Consider the following 23856-nt stretch of genomic DNA (forward strand, 5'->3'; position numbering starts at 1 on the left):
TCAAGTGGCGTTGTCTGTGGTGGCGATTGTGAAAGATGCACACTGAATGAAGGACAGCATAAAACTATCATCTTGATTTAAAGCTTTCGTGACTGCAGGGATTCATATTCTTGGTTCTTTCGGTAAAGTCACGTAGAAGAGAAATAATACAATAATACAAATATAAAAAATCAAATTCTCACGATGTTTCGATTGCAACACAAGCAATCATCATTTATTATTTTTCGATTTAAAGCTTTCGTGACTGCATGGATTCATATTCTTGGTTCTTTCGGTAAAGTCACGTAGAAGGGAACTAATAAAATAATAAATAAATAAATGTCTTGCTGTGGATTTCACACTTGATGATGATTGCTTGTGTTGCAGTCGAAACGTCGTGAGAATGTTTTATTGTTTTATATTTATATTATTTTATTATTTCCCTTCTACGTGACTTTACCGAAAGAACCAAGAATATAAAACCATCATCGTTATTATTATTATTGATATCGTTTAATGCCAATAGAGATCAGAAGTCAGTTATTTATTCCTCTCTCAAATGAGCATTCAGAAAGACAAAGATCTCCCGTGTAGCCTTAACAGACTCTAGGGGCAAGTGCTGTTAGCGAGCAGCACCTATGAAGGCCGGCACGGCACACAAAGCGAGTGGGTGGCCAGCACCACGCCCGACCGCCTTTGTCTCCCTAGTGGCTGTGTTTACCCGATGCACCAGCTACTCATTTGAGGCTGAGTCAACCTAAGCGGAGGCCCAGGACCGGTTCAGATAATCGTCACCGGTGTTGACCGTGAGCGAGAATCGAAATCCGGATGGGCCAGGTTCGGAGGGGAGCGCGCTAACCGCTGCACCACCGCTCCACACACACGAGCGGGCGTTCCGTACAGCAAGCGACGCTTTTCGTACGTATGTCTGTCGGACTTCTTTCGCACCGTACGTAGCAAACCAAACGGTGCTTGTCGGAGGTGCCGTCAAAAAGCAGTTCAAACGAAATGAGTTTGTTAAATCTAGACAATTTAAAAGTGCACGGCACCAGCGGCGTGCTAATATCGGGAGGAAGAGCGCGTTCCAGACGGCCGTAGGAGCGCATCCCGAAATCGCGGCGCGGCGCGATGCGGTTGCCACCACCGTCTCTTTGGGCGGTTGGTGGTGGCCTTGCTTGCCTCGCTCGGAGCGCCTCGGCAAATCTTCGATTTGTCTCGCGGTGACGACGATGTAAACGATCACCGTCGAAAACGATAAGCGTTCACGGAAAAATGGATTTTCGTTCGTTCCTTTGTGTTTTTTTTTGCTTGCAGGAGAAAGCACTGGCGAAGGGAGGTAATCCGTACGAGGACATTGAACCGGTAACCTTCACCAACCCCGCGTACAAGAATGACAAGTCCTCCTCCTCGGATGTCTACTACTAGCCACCTCCCATTAATCGCATGCCAAGTCAGGCAATCGTATGCAAACACCGTTTTTAATCTCATGCCTAGTCAGGGAACCAAACATCGATTCACTCTGACTAATCCAACCCGGTAACATGTACGGTACTGCATAGTCTCTGATTAACATATTCCATTGGTATTTTCATTAACTCTGACCAATCCATTCTAGATTTGAAGCTTTCGTGACTGCAAGGATTCATATTCTTAGTTTTTTCGGTAAAGTCACGTAGGTAAAAAAATAAAAATTAATAAAAGTAAAATGAAAATAAAATAAAAATCAGGACGTTTCGGAGGCAACACAAGCTTCCGTCTTCTGGTGGAACCGTCACAGCACGATAGCTGTATCAATTGTTTTATATACATTTTTTTACCTACGTGACTTTACCGAAAAAACCTAAGAATCTGACCAATCCAACCGGAGTAACATAACCCATTGTGATGTATGCGACTACATCACCCCGCCCCCTTCTCTGATCTTCGCACCTGATTGGCTCACGAGTGATGACGTCACCTTCACTCTATTTAAGACGGGAAACGGGAGGACATCTTCACAATTCTGGCAAAGTCACCTGATGAAGCTGGTTGCAATCGCCAGCGAAACGTCACTAGGACTCACATTGTAAATGTCGTGAGTTCCTCTCTCACCAACACACAAACACCAGCAGCACAATCGTGATACAACGCAAGGAATGGGCATGTTTTATTTATGTGACAATCCCGTGATAATTGGCTGTGTCGGGTGGTGGTGGGGCTTAACAATTCTGTTTACGCGATCTAAGCCAAAGTAACTGTTCCGATTTAAAGCTTTCGTGACTGCAGGGATTCATCTTCTTGGTTCTTTCGGTAAAGTCACGTAGAAGGGAAGTAATAAAATACTGTACTAAAAATGAAACATAATAAAATAATATAATAAAATAATATAACAATATAATATAGTATTATTTTATTATGTTTTATTTTTATTACAGTATTTTATTACTTCCCTTCTACATGACTTTACCGAAAGAACCAATAAGAAAAAGTAACTGTTGTTATGTAGTAGCCACCCTACAGCCCACCCGAAGACATTGAACGTCACCTCCTCGAAAATGCTGCCACGATAAGATGCCACATTGCATGCGTGTGTGTATGTGTACGTTGGGACTTCTTTCACACCGTACATAGCCAAGCATGCTAATCGTTGGCACGGGGGGCACAATAAAGCGATGATTACCACGATATAAGTTTCCATTACTTTTGTCATGGTGTTTTAAATGTTCATACTATTTTTAATAGTGATAATAAGACTTTTGTTTTTTATAGTCAAGTTATTCTTGGAGGTGCGCACATATTGAGGTATTTGCAGCCAATATTTCGAGTCGGTTTAACACGCGGCAGTCTTTCGTGACCAATATTATTCCGAATAAAGGTTTTTGGGTTACATCGCTTAAGTCTAAATGTGTCGCAACCCTCCACCTGCCCGACACAGCCAGCAAGGTTTGTCACGTGGACAACGCGCCAATGAGTTTACTAATTCAGCCCAACGGTGTGTCGGAGAGTAAATCCACGACATTTACAATTTGGCAGAATATTTTGGCAAATCGCCCGATGATGCTGGATGTAATTACCAGCGAAACGTCGTCCTCAAAAACACGTACTATGAATATTTCTTTATTAGTACGGCAGCAAAACCAGTGCACCTGATGAAAACTCACGCGGATGCGATGTGGTAACACTCCATCCCGCGAAAGATGGGACAGATGGAGATTAAATTTCGATTTAAAGCTTTCGTGACTGCAGGGATTCATCTTCTTGGTTCTTTTGGTAAAGTGACGTAGAATGGAAATAATAAAATACTAAAAATAAAACATAATAAAATACAATTCTCACGACGTTTCGGCCACAACGCAAGCAGCCGTCCTCAGGTGAAGAACAGGTCTGTCGAGAAGACAGACGCTGTCTTCTTGCGTTGTGGCCGAAACGTCGTGAGAATTATTTTATTATGTTTCATTTGTATTATTTTATTATTTCCATTCTACGTGACTTTACCGAAAAAACCAAGAAGAATATGAGATTACTCCACACTTGCTGTACCGCCCGCCTCGTGGCAAGCCAGGGTATTATGGACCAATCATTGTTCTGAAGCGTTGCTGTGCATCCATTCGGAAACGAATATAACTTGAAAGTTACGCAACTCCCGCGAGCGATTTTTTTTCTTCTTCCTCTATCGAATTTATTTGTTGTGTACATCGCACGCGGACGGTCAGCCACGACGTCTGGGACGTGTGGTAGAATCTTGAATGGAATCGCGAATCCCAATGATCCCCCACCCCCCGAATGACACTTCCATCGGATAGCACGGAGGTGGTGGGGTGAATCGCAAAATGGGACGATTTCATCTTTCGCTGCAACGTAGCAAGTAGGAACACGCACAAAGCAAATGTCGCGTCTTACAGAGTGGAGATAGGATCTTGTCAGTGTGAAGTATGTTCCCCGAGTTATATGTTGTGTCCATCAACAATGAAATTCGCTTTACCCAGGTCACGCTTGCAAATGAGATGAAACCCGGTCTCTTGCGTTTTCACGCGATTAAACGTAATACATTTGACACCGATTCTGGATCGGTAGAAATTGATCATCATCATGAACTAATTATCAGCAAAACGTCGTACTACTCAAATTTTAAAATGCTGTTGATTCTCTCTTCAACACACCGGTGGGCTAAAGAAGTGAATTATTTTGTCCTTTGAAAAAAAATGACACATTTTTTACTGTTTGGCCGTGCCGTGTGGTGGAGGGTTACGACACATTTATGAATAACGCGATCTGACCCAAACACCTTTATTATAAATAATATTGGTCGCGAAAGCCTACGTGTTAAATCATGAACTAAACTATTTTGTTATTTTGCCAGGTGAAGTCCACTGAGCTACGTAGCTATTCTTTCAGAAGCGACCTGGCCACAAATGATAGCTTAACGAAGTCACTTATCACGTAAAATAATATAGCAGCCAAATAGTCTAAACGCACGTTTATAAAATGTGGAGGGAATAACCACGTGACCACGGGGAGAGACACACGCAAACTCCAAATATACAGCGGGCGTCAGGGTCGGGATCGAACCCACGGCCTCCTGCACACCAGACGAGGTAGTTAACATCTCATAGCCACCGTGATGATGATGAGAGAGAGAGAGACACGCAAACTCCAAATACACAGCGGGCGTCAGGGTCGGGATCGAACCCACGACCTCCTGTACAGTAGGCGAGGTAGCTAACATCTCCTAGCCACCGTGGTGATGATGATGAGAGAGAGGGAGAGAGAGACGCAAACTCCAAATACATAACAGGCGTCAGGGTCGCGATCGAACCCACGACCTCCTGCACACCAGGCGAGGTAGTTAACATCTCCTAGCCACCGTGGTGATGATGAGAGAGAGAGACACGCAAATTCCAAATATACAGCAGGCGTCCTCAGGGTCGGGATCGAATCCACGACCTCCTGTACACCAGGCGAGGTAGTTAACATCTCCTAGCCACCGTGATGATGATGAGAGAGAGAGAGAGACACGCAAACTCCAAATACACAACAGGCGTCAGGGTCGCGATCGAACCCACGACCTCCTGCACACCAGGCGAGGTAGTTAACATCTCCTAGCCACCGTGGTGATGATGAGAGAGAGAGACACGCAAATTCCAAATATACAGCAGGCGTCGTCAGGGTCGGGATCTAACCCACGACCTCCTGCACACCAGGCGAGGTAGTTAACGTCTCAGTCACCGTGGCCACGCCCAACATGAGTTGAGAGTCACGCATGCTCACGCTGGTTCAGCCGTTCGCGCAGCGGGTGATTAGCGAAACGCGACACAAACCCAGCAACCCAATTTCAATTGCCCTCTTGGTCACGGCCACCATGATTGGCGAGTGATATTGCCCCGGACACCCTACGTCCCATCGCCATCCTGCACTGACCAGCGTGGTGAAGTATGGTCCAGCAATCCCAATGATAACTCGACATAGTGACGAATCCATGTGAATGCTTTTCAAGTAATAAAAGTTGCATGGGTTGTGAGCGTCTTTGCCCTCCCATATCAGAATCAGAACATGTATTTATGCTGGAGGAATCCGATGAGCAATATGAAAGCTCTTTCATCACAGATGTCTCGATATAAAACCGGTCAAATTTGATCAAAGCACATTTGGAGGTAAAACCGGCGTTAAAAGGGTTTGACCTCGCGTCGTAAAAGCCATGCGTGTGCACGTTTTTCTTCTTCATACTTCCTTTCAATTCTTCTGGTTTAGGGTTAGCGGTGTGTATCTGAGAAGCGTTGCTTCTGACAGGGCCGCACAAAGGTTCTTGTTAGACCCTAGGCACTTCTGTTTCTTAGGCCTGCAGGGACAACTTCACTGGTTCACGTCTTGTTCTTGTGCTGCGCGATTCAATTGAGAATTGTGCGGAAAACGCAATTTGAAGATGTTATTTGCTGATTATTGCAATGAAAAAAAATATCTCAAAAAGGTCATCTCCGGTGTTAATTTCTCTCACCTTATGAAATGAAAAAAGATTGACATTGCCACGACTCTGCCTCTTTGTGTATAACACTGTACTTGTCTTTGGCACGTAAATATATTTATTCAATAATATATCTTAGTAACATTTTTTTAGTCATACAAACAACAACAAAACATGGTCAACATTTTTTTCGTAGGCCCTTTACGTTTTTCGTAGGCACTAGGCACAGTGCCTACTACTGTGGCCTATTCGATAATCCGGCCCTGGTGGGTGGGTGGGTGGCTGGGTGAGTGGGTGGATGGATGAGTGAGTGGCTGGGTGAGTGGGTGGCTGGGTGAGTGGCTGGGTGAGTGGGTGGCTGGGTGAGTGAGTGGCTGGGTGAGTGGGTGGCTGGTTGAGGGAGTGGGTGAATGGGTGAGTGGGTGCATGAGTGTGCCCTGGGCACTGCCCACTAGTGTGGACTATTGGATAATACGACCTGGGTGGGTGGGTGAGTGGCTGGGTGAGTGGGTGGCTAGGTGAATGGGTGGCTGGGTGAGTGGGTGGCTGAGTGGGTGGCTGGGTGAGTGGGTGGGTGGCTGAGTGGGTGGCTGGGTGAGGGAGTGAGTGGATGGGTGAATGAGTGGGTGGATGAGTGGATGGCTGGGTGAGTGGGTGCCTGAGTGGGTGGCTGGGTGAGGGAGTGGGTGGATGAGTGGATGGCTGTGTGAGTGGGTGGCTGAGTGGGTGGCTGGGTGAGGGAGTGGGTGGATGGGTGAATGAGTGGGTGGATGAGTGGGTGGCTGGGTGAGTGGGTGCGTGAGTGGGTGGCTGGGTGAGGGAGTGGGTGGCTGAGTGGGTGGCTGTGTGAGTGGGTGGCTGAGTGGGTGGCTGGGTGAGGGAGTGGGTGGATGGGTGAATGAGTGGGTGGATGAGTGGGTGGCTGGGTGAGTGGGTGCGTGAGTGGGTGGCTGGGTGAGGGAGTGGGTGGATGAGTGGATGGCTGTGTGAGTGGGTGGCTGAGTGGGTGGCTGGGTGAGGGAGTGGGTGGATGGGTGAATGAGTGGGTGGATGAGTGGGTGGCTGGGTGGGTGGATGGGTGAGTGGGTGGATGGGTGGGTGGATGGGTGAGTGGGTGGCTGGGTGAGTGGGTGGCTGGGTGGGTGGATGGGTGAGTGGGTGGATGGGTGAGGGAGTGGGTGGATGGGTGAATGAGTGGGTGGATGAGTGGGTGGCTGGGTGAGTGGATGCCTGAGTGGGTGGCTGGGTGAGGGAGTGGGTGGATGAGTGGATGGCTGTGTGAGTGGGTGGCTGAGTGGGTGGCTGGGTGAGGGAGTGGGTGGATGGGTGAATGAGTGGGTGGATGAGTGGGTGGCTGGGTGAGTGGGTGCGTGAGTGGGTGGCTGGGTGAGGGAGTGGGTGGATGAGTGGGTGGCTGTGTGAGTGGGTGGCTGAGTGGGTGGCTGGGTGAGGGAGTGGGTGGATGGGTGAATGAGTGGGTGGATGAGTGGGTGGCTGGGTGAGTGGGTGCGTGAGTGGGTGGCTGGGTGAGGGAGTGGGTGGATGAGTGGATGGCTGTGTGAGTGGGTGGCTGAGTGGGTGGCTGGGTGAGGGAGTGGGTGGATGGGTGAATGAGTGGGTGGATGAGTGGGTGGCTGGGTGGGTGGATGGGTGAGTGGGTGGATGGGTGGGTGGATGGGTGAGTGGGTGGCTGGGTGAGTGGGTGGCTGGGTGGGTGGATGGGTGAGTGGGTGGATGGGTGAGGGAGTGGGTGGATGGGTGAATGAGTGGGTGGATGAGTGGGTGGCTGGGTGAGTGGATGCCTGAGTGGGTGGCTGGGTGAGGGAGTGGGTGGATGAGTGGATGGCTGTGTGAGTGGGTGGCTGAGTGGGTGGCTGGGTGAGGGAGTGGGTGGATGGGTGAATGAGTGGGTGGATGAGTGGGTGGCTGGGTGAGTGGGTGCGTGAGTGGGTGGCTGGGTGAATGAGTGGGTGGATGAGTGGGTGGCTGGGTGAGTAGGGTGGCTGAGTGGGTGGCTGGGTGAGAGAGTGGGTGGATGAGTGGGTGGATGGGTGAATGAGTGGGTGGATGAGTGGGTGGCTGGGTGAGTGGGTGCGTGAGTGGGTGGCTGGGTGAGGGAGTGGGTGGCTGAGTGGGTGGCTGGGTGAGGGAGTGGGTGGATGGGTGAATGAGTGGGTGGCTGGGTGAGTGAGTGGGTGGCTGAGTGAGTGGGTGCGTGAGTGGGTGCCTGGGTGAGGGAGTGGGTGGCTGAGTGGGTGGCTGTGTGAGTGGGTGGCTGAGTGGGTGGCTGGGTGAGGGAGTGGGTGGATGGGTGAATGAGTGGGTGGCTGAGTGGGTGGCTGGGTGAGTGAGTGGGTGGCTGAGTGGGTGGCTGGGTGAGTGGGTGCGTGAGTGGGTGGCTGGGTGAGTGGGTGCGTGAGTGGGCCCTAATCACAGTGCCCACTACTGTGACCTATTGGACAATATGGCCCTGGCCGTTCTGCAACCTCTCGCAATGCGTGTGCCGATGTCGCCCGCCATTAGCTGGGCCGCGGCCCATTCACTTTCACAGCTTCCAGTTCGAGCAGAAACATTCAAGCAAACGAACGCGCCAGTTGAATCATTCCGAGTGGCGAGTTGAAAGAAGGCAACCGCGGGAGTGAGATCACCAGTTTGTGTGCATGGCCCTCTCCCTCCCCCCTGAGGCCACGTGTTCTTCGCTCAATTTCAGAGCGGCGGGGGAAGGCCCCACTTTTGCCGATGAGACATTACCGTCAGCCGTGTGAAGACCACCACGCTTTATTTGCAAACCATTGGGGTTCATCTTCTCGGTTCTTTCGGTAAAGTCACGTAGAAGGGAAATGATAAAATAATAAAAATTAAACATAATAAAATTATTCTCACGACGTTTCGGCCACAACGCAAGCAGCCGTGACTTTACCGAAAGAACCAAGAAGATGAATCCCTGCAGTCACGAAAGCTTTAAATCGAAATTTAAACCATTGGGGGGTTTGACAGCACGGGGTGGGCACGCCAGGGGCCGGCACGCAAGGCCTTGCAATTGCAGTGGGTAATAAACTGGAGGAAGCTTCTTCTTGGTTCTTTCAGTAAAGTCACGTAGAAGGGAAGTAATACAATAATACAAATGAAACATAATAAAATTATTCTCACGACGTTTCGGCCACAACGGAGGATGCTTGCTCTGGGGCAACACGTTTATCATAACATCGACAGGCCACAACACAAAAGGGGTAATGGCCCCTTCCACCCGATACTCTCTGGAGGTAGTCCCTCCTGGCGAGCTCGCCTACCACGAGCTAGCACTACGCCTACACTGCTGGGCCTTGAGTCTTCCCTTGACTCTTCACTGGTTATAAGCCGAAGCTTTCACCGGTACAAGCTCGAGCCGACCCTAGCCAGCGCAGAGGTCGCAACCGGGTACCCGATACCCGTACCCTAGCCGATACCCGGCTACCCGTACCCGGCCAAGTACGGGTACAGGTACCCGTTTGCGACCCTGGTGCGGCCGGGTACGGGTAAGGGTAGGCCGTGAGTCACTGGTGAGTAATCGTTTGTCACTCATTTCGGGCAGGGTACGGGTAGGGAACGGCTACCCGTACCCGGCCAGGTACGGGTACGGGTACCCATTTGCGACCCTGGTGCGGCCGGGTACGGGTAAGGAATCAAAACCCGTTTGCGACCTCTGAGCCAGGGGTTCGGCTCTGCCCATTGGGGTCTTCTCTTCAGGGCTCCAGGATGCTCGTCAATCTTCGGCCGGACGATGACTGCCGGCACCGTTCAGAGGTCCGGCTTTTATGCAGAGTCCGTGGCTCGCTCCGCCTTCCTTCCAGAACCTTCTAGCAGGTCCTGGGAGGGTGACGTCATCCCCCAGCCATCCTCCTGGGGTCTGGGTCCCTGGATGCGATATCCCATAGGGGTTACCGTTGGTCCCTTGGGGGCCGTCCATAAATGACGTCACGCGATTTTGGAAGATTTTTTACCCCCCCCCCTTTCGTCACACGGCGTCACAAAAAGTCAGACTCCCCCCACTCAAATATGACGTCACAAAGCTCTGCCCCCCCCCCCAAATAAAACATGCTTCAAATCGCTTTAAACTATTGTCATTGTGGTGCGTATTTAACAGAGGTGGGACAAAGTCATTGTTATGCAAGTCCAAGTCGAGTCGCAAGTCATCAAATTCATGACTCGAGTCTGACTCGAGTCCAAGTCACATGACTCGAGTCCACATCTCATAGGTGGGACAAAGTCATTGTTATGCAAGTCCAAGTCGAGTCGCAAGTCATCAAATTCATGACTCGAGTCTGACTCGAGTCCAAGTCACATGACTCGAGTCCACACCTCTGGTATTTAATGTGGCGCTGCACTCTGATGTTGTAGGAGAAAACATTTATTAAAAAGTCTATTTAATTAAGTAGAACGTGTTGTCTTTATTTATTTAAAGTTGCGCATTTTGATGTGACGTCACATTTCTCACCCCCCCCTCGTCACACATCGTCACAAATGTCTGACCCCCCCCCAACCCTAGGTGCGTGACGTCATTTATGGGCCATAGTCCTTGTTCAGTTACTCTTCCGCCCCCTATTGACACAAGCTTGTACTGCCGGCTATGAGTCGTGACGGTCATGTCCAACCATGCCACTATGCAATGTTACAGGTAGGAACAATGTCCCACACTGCCCACCAGGGACTTTTTGTCTGTCTGTCTGTCTGACTGTCCGTCTGACTGTCTGTCGTGCATAAATAAATATATAATACAAACAGCTCTTTGATTGGTGGAGACCTACTGCCGGGTACGGAGAGGGGAGGGGCCTAAGGGAGGAGGGAGTCAGGAGAGGGGGCCTAAGGGGGGGGGGGTCAGCGGAGGAGCCTGAGGGAGGGGGGGGGGTCAGGGGAGGGGCCTAAGGATATGGGGGGGGGGGTGCTCAGGGGAGGGGCCTAAGGGAAGGGGGGTCAGGGGAGGGGCCTAAGGGAGGGGGGGGGGTCAGGGGAGGGGCCTAAGCGAGGGGGGTAAGGGGAGGGGCCTAAGCAAGGGGGAGGGGCCGATAGTGAAGGGGGCTGGCTGCCTGGCTGGCTGCCTGGCTACCTCAAGTCAAGTGATCTTGTTATACAGGTAGGAACAACAGGTTCCACACTGCCCACCAGGGATTATTTGTCTGTCGTGTATATTTGTCTGTCGTGCACGAATGCGCTGTCCAACCAAGTTCCTACCTGCCCACTCCGAAGGAACGTGTTTTATTTCACCAGGTAAGACCCAATTTAACAGCTGGTAGGCTTTCAGGAGTTTTTTTTTAGGTGGGGTTGGGGGGGTTGGATCGTGTAAATATATAAATGTGTCGTTAAACCCGCCACCACCCGACACAGCCAATTAGAAAAGGTTTGTCACGTGAACAGAACGTGGCCAATTCGTTACTAGTACAGCACTAGTGTGTAGTGTATAATGTAGTGTATAGTAGTGTATAGTGTAGTGTATAGCGTAGTGTATAGTGTCGTGTGTACTAGTGTATAGCGTAGTATATAGTGTAGTGTATAGTGTAGTGTACTAGTACAGCACTAGTGTGTAGTATAGTGTAGTGTATAATAGTGTATAGTGTAGTGTATAGTAGTGTATAGTAGTGTATAGTGTCGTGTGTAGTAGTGTATAGTGTAGTGTATAGTGTAGTGTATAGTAGTGTAGTAGTGTAGTATATAGTAGTGTATAGTGTAGTGTATAATGTAGTGTATAGTGTAGTGTATAGTGCAGTGTATAGTGTAGTGTATAGTGTATAGTGTAGTGTATGGTGTAGTATATAGTAGTGTATAGTGTAGTGTATAATGTAGTGTATAGTGTAGTGTATAGTAGTGTATAGTGTGGTGTATAGTGTAGTGTATAGTAGTGTAGTAGTGTAGTAGTATATAGTAGTGTATAGTGTAGTGTATAGTGTAGTGTATAGTGTAGTATACTAGTACAGCACTAACCGGTGTGTTGGAGAGCCAAGCCACAACATTTACAATCTGAGTACGACGTTTCACGACACATTTATATTCACGCAATCTAACCTCCCCCAAAAAAACCTGTATTATGGATGATATTGGTCGCGAAAGCTAAACTATAAATTCTAGATTTGAAGCTTTCGTGACTGCAAGGATTCATACTCTTAGGCTTTTATCGGTAAAGTCACGTAGGTAAAAATAAAATTAATAGAATAGTAGAAATAAAATAACTAAACTATATACTCTTAGTTTTTTCGGTAAAGTCACGTAGGTAAAAATAAAAATAAAAGAATAGTAGAAATAAAATAACTAAACTATATACTCTTAGTTTTTTCGGTAAAGTCACGTAGGTAAAAAATGAAATTAAAATTAATAAAAAATAAAATAATAAAAATCACGACGTTTCTGAGGCAACACAAGTTTCCGTCATCAGGTGGGACCGTCACAGCCAGATTTGCTGTATCAAGTGAGGCAGGGATAAGAACTTGCATCTTGGAATCCCTGCCTCACTTGATACAGCAAATCTGGCTGTGACGGTCCCACCTGATGACGGAGACTTGTGTTGCCTCCGAAACGTCGTGATTTTTTATTTTTTTTTATCAATTTTAATCTAATTTTTTACCTACGTGACTTTACCTAAAAAAACGAAGAGCATGAATTAGAACCTGGTTTAATGAATACGAAACTCTGATCCAAGGCTTAGGCTGCTTCCTCTTCGGTGCTGCTATCATCGTACTCGGGGGGGGGGGGCGTCGGGCACGGGGTAGTTGTAGAATGCGGCGGGCAGGTTGGTCGTGATGAACACGAGATTCTTCTCCACAATCGTGGGCACTGCCAGTGAGTTCCTTCGCTTGGAATGGATGAAGCCCATCGGTGAGAAGTTGGCGAAGTGCGGTTCTGCAATTAGAAGCAATTAAACCGGATTTCTCCCAATCTCAGATGATCGGGTTTAATATGAAAAGACGGCTGCTTGCGTTGTGGCCGAAACGTCGTGATAATTTTTTTATTATGTTTTATTTTTATTATTTTATTAGTTCCCTTCTACGTGACGACTTTACCGAAATAACCAGGAAGATGAATCCCTGCAGTCACGAAAGCTTTAAATCGAAATAGGGGTTTTCCCCCCTTTTTTCTGGAAAAGCCGTCTCTGGTATGAACCAATCAGTTTCAAGGACAATGCACACATCATCAGAGTGTGTTTTTTGTTTGCATTTTGACGGCAAGTATTGTGGTTAATGCAGTTACATGATTTCCTTGTAAAAAGGTTTCAGTTTTGTTGCCATCGAGATTGAACGCTCACATTGCTTTAGCCCGCTGTGTCGGGTGGTGGCGGGCTTAACGACACATTTACATCTACCCCACCCAAAAAAACTTATATTACGGATAATTTCTTTAGAACTGCTTTATTGTATTGTGTTTAGTTTGTTGTCCTTCCCCCTCCGCGTTTGCTAACGTACGGTGCGAAAGAAGTTCAACGTACAGTACGTACATTGAGATTCACAACCACGTGTTTTGGGTCAGATCGAATGTGTGTCGTTACACCCTCCTCCACCCGACGGCCACAATTATGACACAGCCGGTTGCCTGGTGGTCATGTTGCCTAGGGAGAGACGTAATTAAGTGGTGGTGGCCATGTTACCTAGGGAGTGATGTCATTCTATAGCACTGCAGTGGTGGTGGCCATGTTACCTAGGGGGTGACGTCATTCTCTAGCACTGCAGTAGTGGTGGCCATGTTACCTAGGGGGAGACGTCATTCAGTGGTGGTGGCCATGTTACCTAGGGGGAGACGTCATTCAGTGGTGGTGGCCATGTTACCTAGGGAGAGACGTTATTCAGTGGTGGTGGTCATGTTACCTAGGGGGTGACGTCATTCTCTAGCACTGCAGTGGGTTGTGGCCATGTTACCTAGGGGGAAACGTCATTCTATAGCACTGCAGTGGTGGTGGCCATGTTACCTAGGGGGTGACGTCATTTTCTAGCACTGCAGTGGTGGTGGCCATGTTACCTAGGGGGTGACGTCATCCGCTACCACTGCAAGGGGCGCACATGGCGACTTCTTGGTCGTCAGGCAGCGGGAGGGTGCGGGACGAGGTGATGGTGGACGAGGTGATGGACGAGGTGGACGAGGAGGAGGACGAGGAGGACGAGGAGGACCCCGAAGAGGCGGAGCGGCTTCGCGAGGCGGCGAGCGGCGTGGGAGACGCGTTCCGTGCGGCGGCGGCGGCGGTGACGACGGCGACGCGGGGCCCGCGCGGTACAGACAGGGGGGGGCTACTCGCACAGGGGGGGGTAGAGCGGGGGGGGGGGGGTAGAGCGGGGGGGGGGGGTAGAGCGGGGGGGGGGGGGGTAGAGCGGGGGGGGGGGGTAGAGCGGGGGGGGGGGTAGAGCGGGGGGGGGGGGTAGAGCGGGGGGGGGGGTAGAGCGGGGGGGGGGTAGAGCGGGGGGGGGGGGGGTAGAGCGGGGGGGGGGGTAGAGCGGGGGGGGGGGGGTAGAGCGGGGGGGGGGGTAGAGCGGGGGGGGGGGGTAGAGCGGGGGGGGGGGGGTAGAGCGGGGGGGGGGGGTAGAGCGGGGGGGGGGGTAGAGCGGGGGGGGGGGTAGAGCGGGGGGGGGGGTAGAGCGGGGGGGGGGTAGAGCGGGGGGGGGGTAGAGCGGGGGGGGGGGTAGAGAGGGGGGGGGTAGAGCGGGGGGGGGGGTAGAGCGGGGGGGGGGGTAGAGCGGGGGGGGGGGTAGAGCGGGGGGGGGTAGAGCGGGGGGGGGTAGAGCGGGGGGGGGGGTAGAGCGGGGGGGGGGGTAGAGCGGGGGGGGGGGGTAGAGCGGGGGGGGGGTAGAGCGGGGGGGGGTAGAGAGGGGGGGGGGTAGAGTGGGAGAGTGGGGGGGGGGGTAGAGCGGGGGGGGGGGGTAGAGCGGGGGGGGGGGTAGAGTGGGGGGGTAGAGAGGGGGGGGTAGAGCGGGGGGGGGGGGGGTAGAGCGGGGGGGGGTAGAGCGGGGGGGGGGGGTAGAGCGGGGGGGGTAGAGCGGGGGGGGTAGAGAGGGGGGGGGGTAGAGTGGGAGAGTGGGGGGGGGGTTAGAGCGGGGGGGGGGGGTAGAGCGGGGGGGGTAGAGTGGGGGGGTAGAGAGGGGGGGGTAGAGCGGGGGGGGGGGGTAGAGCGGGGGGGGGTAGAGCTGGGGGGGGGGTAGAGAGGGGAGGGTAGAGTGGGAGAGCGGGGGGGGGTAGAGCGGGTGGGGGGGGGATTCTAGCCCCCGGTTGGGAGGAGGAGGAGAGTGGACGGAGTTGTGGCCTTCACCCAAACTCTCTCATCTCACGCTGCCTCCACCCGCCACGATTTGATGGCGCTTCTCCCAGCTTGCCGCTGCCACCCGCCTACTCCACCGCGGGTCAATTTGCTTTTTGCGATCACCGCCGCCACCACCACCATTGCCACCACCGCCGCCACCACCATTGCCACCACCATTTCCACCACCGCCACCACCATTGCCACCGCCATCGCCATCACCACCGCTGCCACCACCATCATTGCCACTGCCACCATCACCACCTCCACCACTACCACCACCACCACTACCGCCACCACCACCGCCACCACCACCCTGCGGGGTTCCCTTCCGCTCATTCGAGTCTCTTCCATTATTTCCTTTCCGCAACGTCCTTTTAGTTATCACACCCGGGAATCGCCGCTCGCGAATCATCATCTTCGTCTCATCGTCGTCATAATTGTATTTCTTGTTCTTCTTCTGAATTCTCCGTATCCATCGTCGTCATCTTCTCCTTTCGTACGGCCGCCGCCGCCGCTGATGTAGATTGCGTCAATTTCACATTGGGGGTGGTCAAAGCCCAGCCACGCGCGGCCGGACAGCCCCTTCCACGGCCCAGAGGTCGCAAACGGGTTTTGATTCCTTACCCGTACCCGTACACGGCCGCACGAGGGTCGCAAACGGGTACCCGTACCCGTACCCGGCCGTACCCGTACCCTACCCGATACCCGGCCGGGTACGGGTAGGGTACGGGTATCTGATTGCGACCTCTGGGATGAAGCCATGTTGCAGGCGTGGGTGGGTTGATTCTAGGAACTTGAATTGTGTTGATGTTTGTTGATGTCCTCCCGCAGACGACACCGCCGCTCCTCCTGGCCGGGCGCCCAGCAAGAGGTGAGCGCCGTTTTTGTTTTTTGTAGATGCTGTTGAGAGTTTCGTTTCCGTGGTTTGCCCTTGAGTACATTTTTTTTAGTAATAGGTTTTTACCCTTTCAACTGGTACAAAAACTGACACCTTTATACAAGGCATCATGCTTGCTTACCCCGAGCTCTCAATACTCTGAGAGTGCGCTGTTTTTGAGTTGTACGCCTTTTGGCGTCATCCGGTCCAACGCCAATGGAGACTAGGCTCTAAGAAAAGCTGTCTCGGGTGTGGACCAATCAACTTCAAGGACAGTGCATATCATTATCATTATCAGAGTTGTTTCTTTTTGTTTGCATTTTGACTGCTTGTGTTGTGGTTATTGCAAACATGATGCCTTGTATAAAGGTGTCAGTTTTTGTACCAGTTGAAAGGGTAAAAACCTACTACTATATTTTGCCACTGTAAAGGAGATGTCTCGTAGTGTACATTTTTTTTATTGTAAAAAATAAAAATTAATTTATTTAACTCTACTACGGCCTCCTCCGCCAGGAACGCCGTCGACGCTGGGAGCGGCGGGAGTGGAACGAGCTGAAGACGACGCCGGAGTTCCGGGCGCACGTCGCGAGGAAGCTGTCCGCACTGCTGGACGGGTCAGTTGACGGCCGCGGTGGCTAGGAGATGTTGACTACCTCGCCTGGTACGCAGGAGGTCGTGGGTTCGATCCCGACCCTGACGCCTGCTGCTGTATATTGGAGTTTGCGTGTCTCTCTCTCTCATCATCATCACGGTGGCTAGGAGATGTTGACTACCTCGCCTGGTACGCAGGAGGTCGTGGGTTCGATCCCGACCCTGACGCCTGCTGCTGTATATTTGGAGTTTGCGTGTCTCTCTCTCTCATCATCACCACAGTGGCTAGGAGATGTTAACTACCTCGCCTGGTATGAAGGAGGTCGTGGGTTCGATACCGACCCTGACGCCTGCTGTGTATTTGGAGTTTGCGTGTCTCTCTCCCCGTAGTCACGTGGTTATTCCCTCCACATTTTATTAACGTGCGTTTCGACTATTTGGCTGCTATATTATTTTACGTGATAAGCGACTTTGTTGAGCTATCATTTGTGGCCAGGCCGCTTCTGAAAGAATATCTATGTAGCTCAGTGGACTTCACCTGGCAAAATCATGATTTAACACGGAGGCTTTCGTGACCAATATTATTGATTATAAAGGTTTTTGGGTCAGATTGCGTTATTTATAAATGTGTCGTAACCCTCCACCACCCGACACGGCCAAACAGTAAACAATGTGTCACGTTTTTCAAAGGACAAAATAATTCACTTCTTTAGCCCACCGGTGTGTTGAAGAGAGAATCAACAGCATTAAAAAATTTGAGTACGACGTTTCGCTGATAATTAGTTCATGATGATGATGAGTTTTTACCGATCCACAATCGGTGCCAAGTTTATTTCGTTTAATCGTGTGAAAAAAATATATATATTTAAAGCTTTCGTGACTGCAGGGATTCATATTCTTGGTTCTTTCGGTAAAGTCACGTAGAAGGGAAATAATAAAATAATAAAAAATATTAAACAATACAATTATCACGACGTTTCGACTGCACCACAAGCAATCATCATCAGGTGTAACATCCACAGCAAGAAAATTTGAAAAAATAGTTTATAGTTTAGCGAATTCTTGGTCTCTTCTTTCTCTCTCCCCTCTCCCTCCCCTCTCCCTCCCCCCTCTCTCCCCCCCCTCTCTCTCTCCCTCCCCTTTCCCTCCCCTCTCTCTTTTTTTTACGATCAGTGGAAACAAGAAGATGCTCGGTGTTTTCGGCACTTTGCTTCGTTCATCATTTCTTATTTTTTAAAAAATAACTTTGCTTTATGTAAACCCCCACCTCTCGCTCACTCACTCGCTCACTCTCTCGCTCACTCTCTCGCTCTCTCGCTCACTCACTCACTCACTCACTCGCTCACTCTCTCGCTCACTCTCTCGCTCACTCTCTCGCTCACTCACTCGCTCTCTCGCTCGCTCACTCACTCGCTCACTCTCTCGCTCACTCTCTCGCTCACTCCTCACCTCGCTCACTCTCTCGTCACTCTCTCGCTCACTCTCTCGCTCACTCACTCGCTCTCTCGCTCGCTCACCTCACTCGCTCACTCTCTCGCTCACTCTCTCGCTCACTCTCTCGCTCACTCTCTCGCTCACTCTCTCGCTCACTCTCTCGGTCACTCTCTCGGTCACTCTCTCGCTCTCTCTCGCTCACTCTCTCGCTCACTCTCTCGCTCACTCTCTCGCTCACTCTCTCTCTCGCTCACTCTCTCGCTCTCTTCGTTCTGCACGCAGCCCTTTTCGCAGTCCGACGGCCTCCGACGGGTAGCTCATATCAGCGTGCAGAGCTCCCCGTCATCTGCCACCGAGCACACGGCCTCCTCCATCGCCCACTGCTCCTTGAAGGCCGGCACGGCGTGGGTCAGCCGCGCATGGCGGAACTCCAGCCCACACACCCCGGCTCCGACCAGAGCGTGGAAGATGCCCAGGCTGCTGGCCGGATGTTTCCCCTCCAGGGCCACCTTCCTCGCCCTGTGCGTGGCGAGCTTGGCGTAGCCGACGAGCACGTTGACCAGCCCCTCTCTCCCCCCTCTCTCCCCCCTCTCTCCCCCCTCTCTCCCCCCTCTCTCCCCTCTCCCCTCTCTCCCCTCTCTCCCTGCTCTCTCTGTCGGCTGCAGCCTGGTGAGAGAGAAACGCCCTCGAAGCAGCAAGGCGGCGGCGGCGGCGGAGGAGGCGGAGGCGACATCGCCGCAGCGTCGCGACCCCCCGCACGAGCAGAGCGACAGTGAGCGAGCGTTCCCCCCACGTCGTGTGATGTTTTAGAATTACATATTGACACGGCACTCGCGCTGCGAGCGTTGTGTCTCAGCGTGTCTCAGCGTGTCTCAGTGTCTCTGTGTCTCAGCGTGTCTCAGTGTCTCTGTCTCAGTGTGTCTCGACGTGTCTCGACGTGTCTCAGCGTGTCTCAGCGTGTCTCAGTGTCTCGGTGTGTCTCAGCGTGTCTCAGTGTCTCGGTGTGTCTCAGCGTGAGCTCAGTGTGTCTCAGCGTGAGCTCAGTGTGTCTCAGCGTGAGCTCAGTGTGTCTCAGCGTGTCTCAGTGTCTCGGTGTGTCTCAGCGTGTCTCAGTGTCTCGGTGTGTCTCAGCGTGTCTCAGTGTCTCGGTGTGTCTCAGCGTGTCTCAGTGTCTCGGTGTGTCTCAGCGTGTCTCAGTGTCTCAGTGTGTCTCAGCGTGTCTCAGTGTCTCGGTGTGTCTCCGCGTGTCTCAGTGTCTCGGTGTGTCTCAGCGTGTCTCAGTGTCTCGGTGTGTCTCAGCGTGTCTCAGTGTCTCGGTGTGTCTCAGCGTGAGCTCAGTGTGTCTCAGCGTGTCTCAGTGTCTCGGTGTGTCTCAGTGTGTCTCAGTGTCTCGGTGTGTCTCAGCGTGTCTCAGCGTGTCAGTGTCTCAGTGTCCCAGTGTCCCAGTGTCTCAGTGTGTCAGTGTCTCAGCGTGTCTCAGCGTGTCTCAGCGTGTCTCAGCGTGTCTCAGTGTCTCAGTGTGTCTCAGCGTGTCTCAGCGTGTCTCAGTGTCCAGTGTCCCAGTGTCTCAGTGTCTCAGTGTGTCAGTGTCTCAGCGTGTCTCCGCGTGTCTCTGCGTGTCTCAGCGTGTCTCCGCGTGTCTGTGTCTCCGCGTGTCTCTGCGTGTCTGTGTCTCCGCGTGTCTCTGCGTGTCTCCGCGTGTCTCTGCGTGTGCGTCTGTGCCGCAGGCTTCCGTCTCTTCTCGTCGTCGGTGCCCGGGCGGCCCCCACGAGGCGCCGGGCGACGGGGCGCCGCCTCCTCCTCCTCCTCGCCAGCGCCGCCCCACGCTGCTCCGCACACTCCCGTGGGTACCCAGGGCTCCTCCTCATCATCGTCGTCGTCACTTCCCCTCCTCCTCCCCCCCCCTCCTCCCCCCCCTCCCCTCCTCCTCCCCCCCCCTCCTCCTCCCCCCCCCATCCTCCCCCCCCCATCCTCCCCCCCCCCTCCTCCCCCCCCCTCCTCCCCCCCCCTCCTCCCCCCCCCTCCTCCCCCCCCCCTCCTCCCCCCCCCCTCCTCCTCCCCCCCTCCTCCTCCCCCCCTCCTCCCCCCCCTCCTCCCCCCCCTTCTCCCCCCCCCCCCTCCCCCCCCCCCTTCTCCCCCCCCCCTCCCCCCCCTTCTCCCCCCCCCTCCTCCCTCCCCCCTCCCCCCCCCTCCTCCCCCCCCCTCCTCCCCCCCCCCCTCCTCCCCCCCCCCCTCCTCCCCCCCCCCCCCTCCTCCCCCCCCCTCCTCCTCCTCCTCCTCCTCCTCCTCCCCCTCCCCCCCCCGTCCTCCCCCCCCCCCCTCCTCCACCCCCCCTCCTCCCCCCCCCCTCCTCCCCCCCCCTCCTCCTCCTCATCTCTCTTCCCCCCCCCCTCCTCCTCCTCCTCCTCCTCCTCATCTCTCCTCCCCCCCCCCTCCTCCCCCCCCCCCTCCTCCTCCCCCTCCCCCTCCTCCCCCCCCTCCTCCCCCCCCCCCCTCCTCCCCCCACTCCTCCCCCCCCCCTCCTCCCCCCCCCCTCCTCATCTCTCCTCCCCCCCCCCTCCTCCTCCTCCTCATCTCTCCTCCCCCCCCCCTCCTCCCCCCCCCCCTCCTCCTCCTCCTCCTCCTCCCCCCCCCTCCTCCTCCCCCCCCCCCTCCTCCTCCCCCTCCTCCCCCCCCCCTCCTCCCCCCCCCCTCCTCCCCCCCCCTCCTCCCCCCCCCCCTCCTCCTCCCCCCCCCCCTCCTCCTCCCCCTCCTCCTCCTCCTCCTCCCCCCCCCCTCCTCCCCCTCCCCCCCCCCTCCTCCCCCCCCCTCTCCTCCCCCCCCCTCCTCCTCCTCCTCCCCCCCCTCCTCCTCCTCCTCCTCCTCCCCCCCCCTCCTCCCCCCCCCTCCTCCCCCCACTCCTCCCCCCCCCTCCTCCCCCCACTCCTCCTCCCCCTCCTCCCCCTCCTCCTCCTCCCCCCCCCCCTTCTCCTCCCCCCCCCTCCTCCTCCCCCCCCTCCTCCTCCTCCTCATCATCCCCCCCCTCCTCCCCCCCCTCCTCCTCCTCCCCCCCCCTCCTCCTCCTCCTCCCCCCCCTCCTCCTCCTCCTCCTCCTCCTCCCCCCCCTCCTCCCCCCCCTCCCCCCCCCCTCCTCCTCCCACCCCCCCCACCCCCCCCGTCCTCCTCCTCCCCCCCCTCCCCCCCCTCCTCCTCCTCCCCCCCCCTCCTCCCCCCCCCCTCCTCCCCCCCCCTCCCCTCCTCCTCCTCCCCCCCCCTCCCCCCCCCTCCTCCTCCTCCCCCCCCCTCCTCCTCCTCCCCCCCCCTCCTCCTCCTCCTCCTCCCCCCCCTCCTCCTCCTCCTCCTCCTCCTCCTCCCCCCCCCTCCTCCCCCCCCCCCCTCCTCCTCCTCCTCCCCCCCCTCCTCCCCCCCCCTCCTCCTCCTCCCCCCCCCCTCCTCCCCCCCCCTCCTCCCGCCCCCCTCCTCCTCCCCCCCCCCTCCTCCTCCCCCCCCCCTCCTCCTCCCCCCCCCCCTCCTCCTCCCCCCCTCCCTCCTCCTCCCCCCCTCCTCCCCCCCCCCCTCCTCCTCCCCCCCCCCCCTCCTCCTCCTCCTCCTCCTCCCCCCCCCTCCCCCCCCCCCCTCCTCCCCCCCCCTCCTCCCCCCCCCCTCCTCCTCCTCCTCCTCCTCCTCCTCCTCCTCCCCCCCCCCCCCTACTCCCCCCCCCCTCCTCCTCCTCTATGGGTAGTGTTGAGTCTATGGGCAGTGTTGAGTCTATGGGCAGTGTTGAGTCTATGGGCAGTGTTGAGTCTATGGGCAGTGTTGAGTCTATGGGCAGTGTTGAGTCTATGGGCAGTGTTGAGTCTATGGGCAGTGTTGAGTCTATGGGCAGTGTTGAGTCTATGGGCAGTGTTGAGTCTATGGGCAGTGTTGAGTCCTTGGTGCAGTGTTGAGTCTATGGGCAGTGTTGAGTCTATGGGCAGTGTTGAGTCTATGGGTAGTGTTGAGTCTATGGGTAGTGTTGAGTCTATGGGCAGTGTTGAGTCTATGGGTAGTGGAGTCTATGGGCAGTGTTGAGTCTATGGGCAGTGTTGAGTCTATGGGTAGTGTTGAGTCTATGGGCAGTGTTGAGTCTATGGGCAGTGTTGAGTCTGTGTGCGTGTGTGTGTATGTGTGCGGTGTGTGTGTTGAAGGTGTGTATGTTGAAGGTGTGTGTGCGATGTGTGTGTATGTGCGGTGTGTGTGTTGAAGGTGTGTGTGTTGAAGGTGTGTGTGTTGAAGGTGTGTGTGCGGTGTGTGTGTGTGTTGAAGGTGTGTGTGTGTAGTGTTAAGTCTATGTGCGGTGTGTGCGGTGTGTGTGCGGTGTGTGTGTATAGTGTTGAGTCTATGGGTAGTGTTGAGTCTATGTGCGGTGTGTGCGGTGTGTGTGTATAGTGTTGAGTGTGTGTGCGGTGTGTGTGTGTGCGGTGTGTGCGTGTATTTTCTGTGCACGATAGCGGCCCTGCGCTCACTTGCCCTCCTGTATCTCGACCGCAGCACGGCGAAGAGGAAGACGAAGAAGAAGAGCGACGACGACGACGACGACGATGAGGAGGAGATTGCCGAGCGCCTGCGGCAGGCGGCCGTGTCGGGCGAGGAGGTGCTCAGGAAAGCCGCCGTCGCCCGGGGAGAGGTCGCCGCGGCGGCGGGCGGCAGCGGGCAGCAGCGGCGGTGCTAGCGGCCGGAGATGGTGGTAGTGTCGGTGGTGTCGGTGGTGGTGTCGGTGGTGGTGTCGGTGGTGGTGGTGGTGTCGGTGGTGGTCGAGGTGGTGGTGGTGGTGTCGGTGGTGGTCGAGGTGGTGGTGGTGGTGGTGTCGGTGGTGTTGGTGGTTTCGGTGGTGGTCAAGGTGGTGGTGGAGGTGTCGGTGGTCGAGGTGGTGGTCGAGGTGGTGGTGTCAGTGGTGGAGGTGGTGATGTCGGTGGTGATGTCGGTGGAGGTGCTGGTGGTGTCGGTGTCGGTGGTGGTGGAGGTGATGGTGGAGGTGGTGGAGGAGGTGGTGGTGGAGGAGAGGACGCTCAGCCGGATGTCGGCGTGGTGAACGGACGAGTTCACGTGGAGGGCAAGCGTCTCCAGCCGCCGTCGGGCAACGACCACGACGACGAGAAGTCGACAAAGAGGAGGAAGAAGAAGATGAGGAGGAAGGTGGACGAGGAGGAGGTGGTGAGCGTGGACGTTGTTCGTGTGGTGGACGACGAGGAGGAGGAGGATTCCGAGAGAGGGAGCGGCGACAGATTGGCCGCCGTGCGCAGGGAGAAGGAAGAAGCAGGCGGCGTGGAGCGGAGCGTGAAGAAGAGGTTGGGGAGCGTGGGGAGGTCGGGGAAGAGGTCGGGGAGCGTGGAGAGGTCGGGGAGCGTGGAGAGGTCGGGGAGCGTGGGGAGGTCGGGTAAGAAGAGGTCGGGGAGCGTGGAGAGGTCGGGGAGCGTGGAGAAGAGGTCGGGGAAGAAGAGGTCGGGGAGCGTGGAGAGGTCGGGGAAGAAGAGGTCGGGGAGCGTGGAGAGGTCGGGGAGCGTGGAGAGGTCGGGGAAGAAGAGGTCGGGGAGCGTGGAGAGGTCGGGGAAGAAGAGGTCGGGGAGCGTGGAGAGGTCGGGGAGCGTGGAGAGGTCGGGGAAGAAGAGGTCGGGGAGCGTGGAGAGGTCGGGGAAGAAGAGGTCGGGGAGCGTGGAGAGGTCGGGTAGCGTGGAGAGGTCGGGGAGCGTGGAGAGGTCGGGGAAGAAGAGGTTGGGGAGCGTGGAGAGGGACTTCAACGGCAGAGAGAGCAGCAAGAAGAAGATGAATAAA

General features: G+C 54.7%; 1 protein-coding gene and 1 long non-coding RNA gene across 2 annotated transcripts in view; one reads left to right on the forward strand and one right to left on the reverse strand.

Annotated features, from left to right (window-relative positions):
• Positions 1-23856, reverse strand: part of LOC144950707 (uncharacterized) — a 306816-nt gene that overhangs the window by 214997 nt on the left and 67963 nt on the right. The gene's annotated exons all lie outside the window — the stretch shown is intronic.
• Positions 5219-22691, forward strand: LOC144950717 (uncharacterized). The gene is made up of 7 exons (XM_078880790.1): positions 5219-5251; positions 13899-14143; positions 15996-16035; positions 16555-16655; positions 18732-18838; positions 19794-19909; positions 22576-22691. The coding sequence occupies exons 1-7, from the start codon at positions 5219-5221 to the stop codon at positions 22627-22629; spliced, it is 696 nt and encodes a 231-aa protein (XP_078736916.1). The 3' UTR covers positions 22630-22691.

The sequence above is a fragment of the Lampetra fluviatilis genome, chromosome 59 (assembly GCF_964198595.1).
Source record: "Lampetra fluviatilis chromosome 59, kcLamFluv1.1, whole genome shotgun sequence".
Lineage (NCBI taxonomy): Eukaryota > Metazoa > Chordata > Hyperoartia > Petromyzontiformes > Petromyzontidae > Lampetra > Lampetra fluviatilis.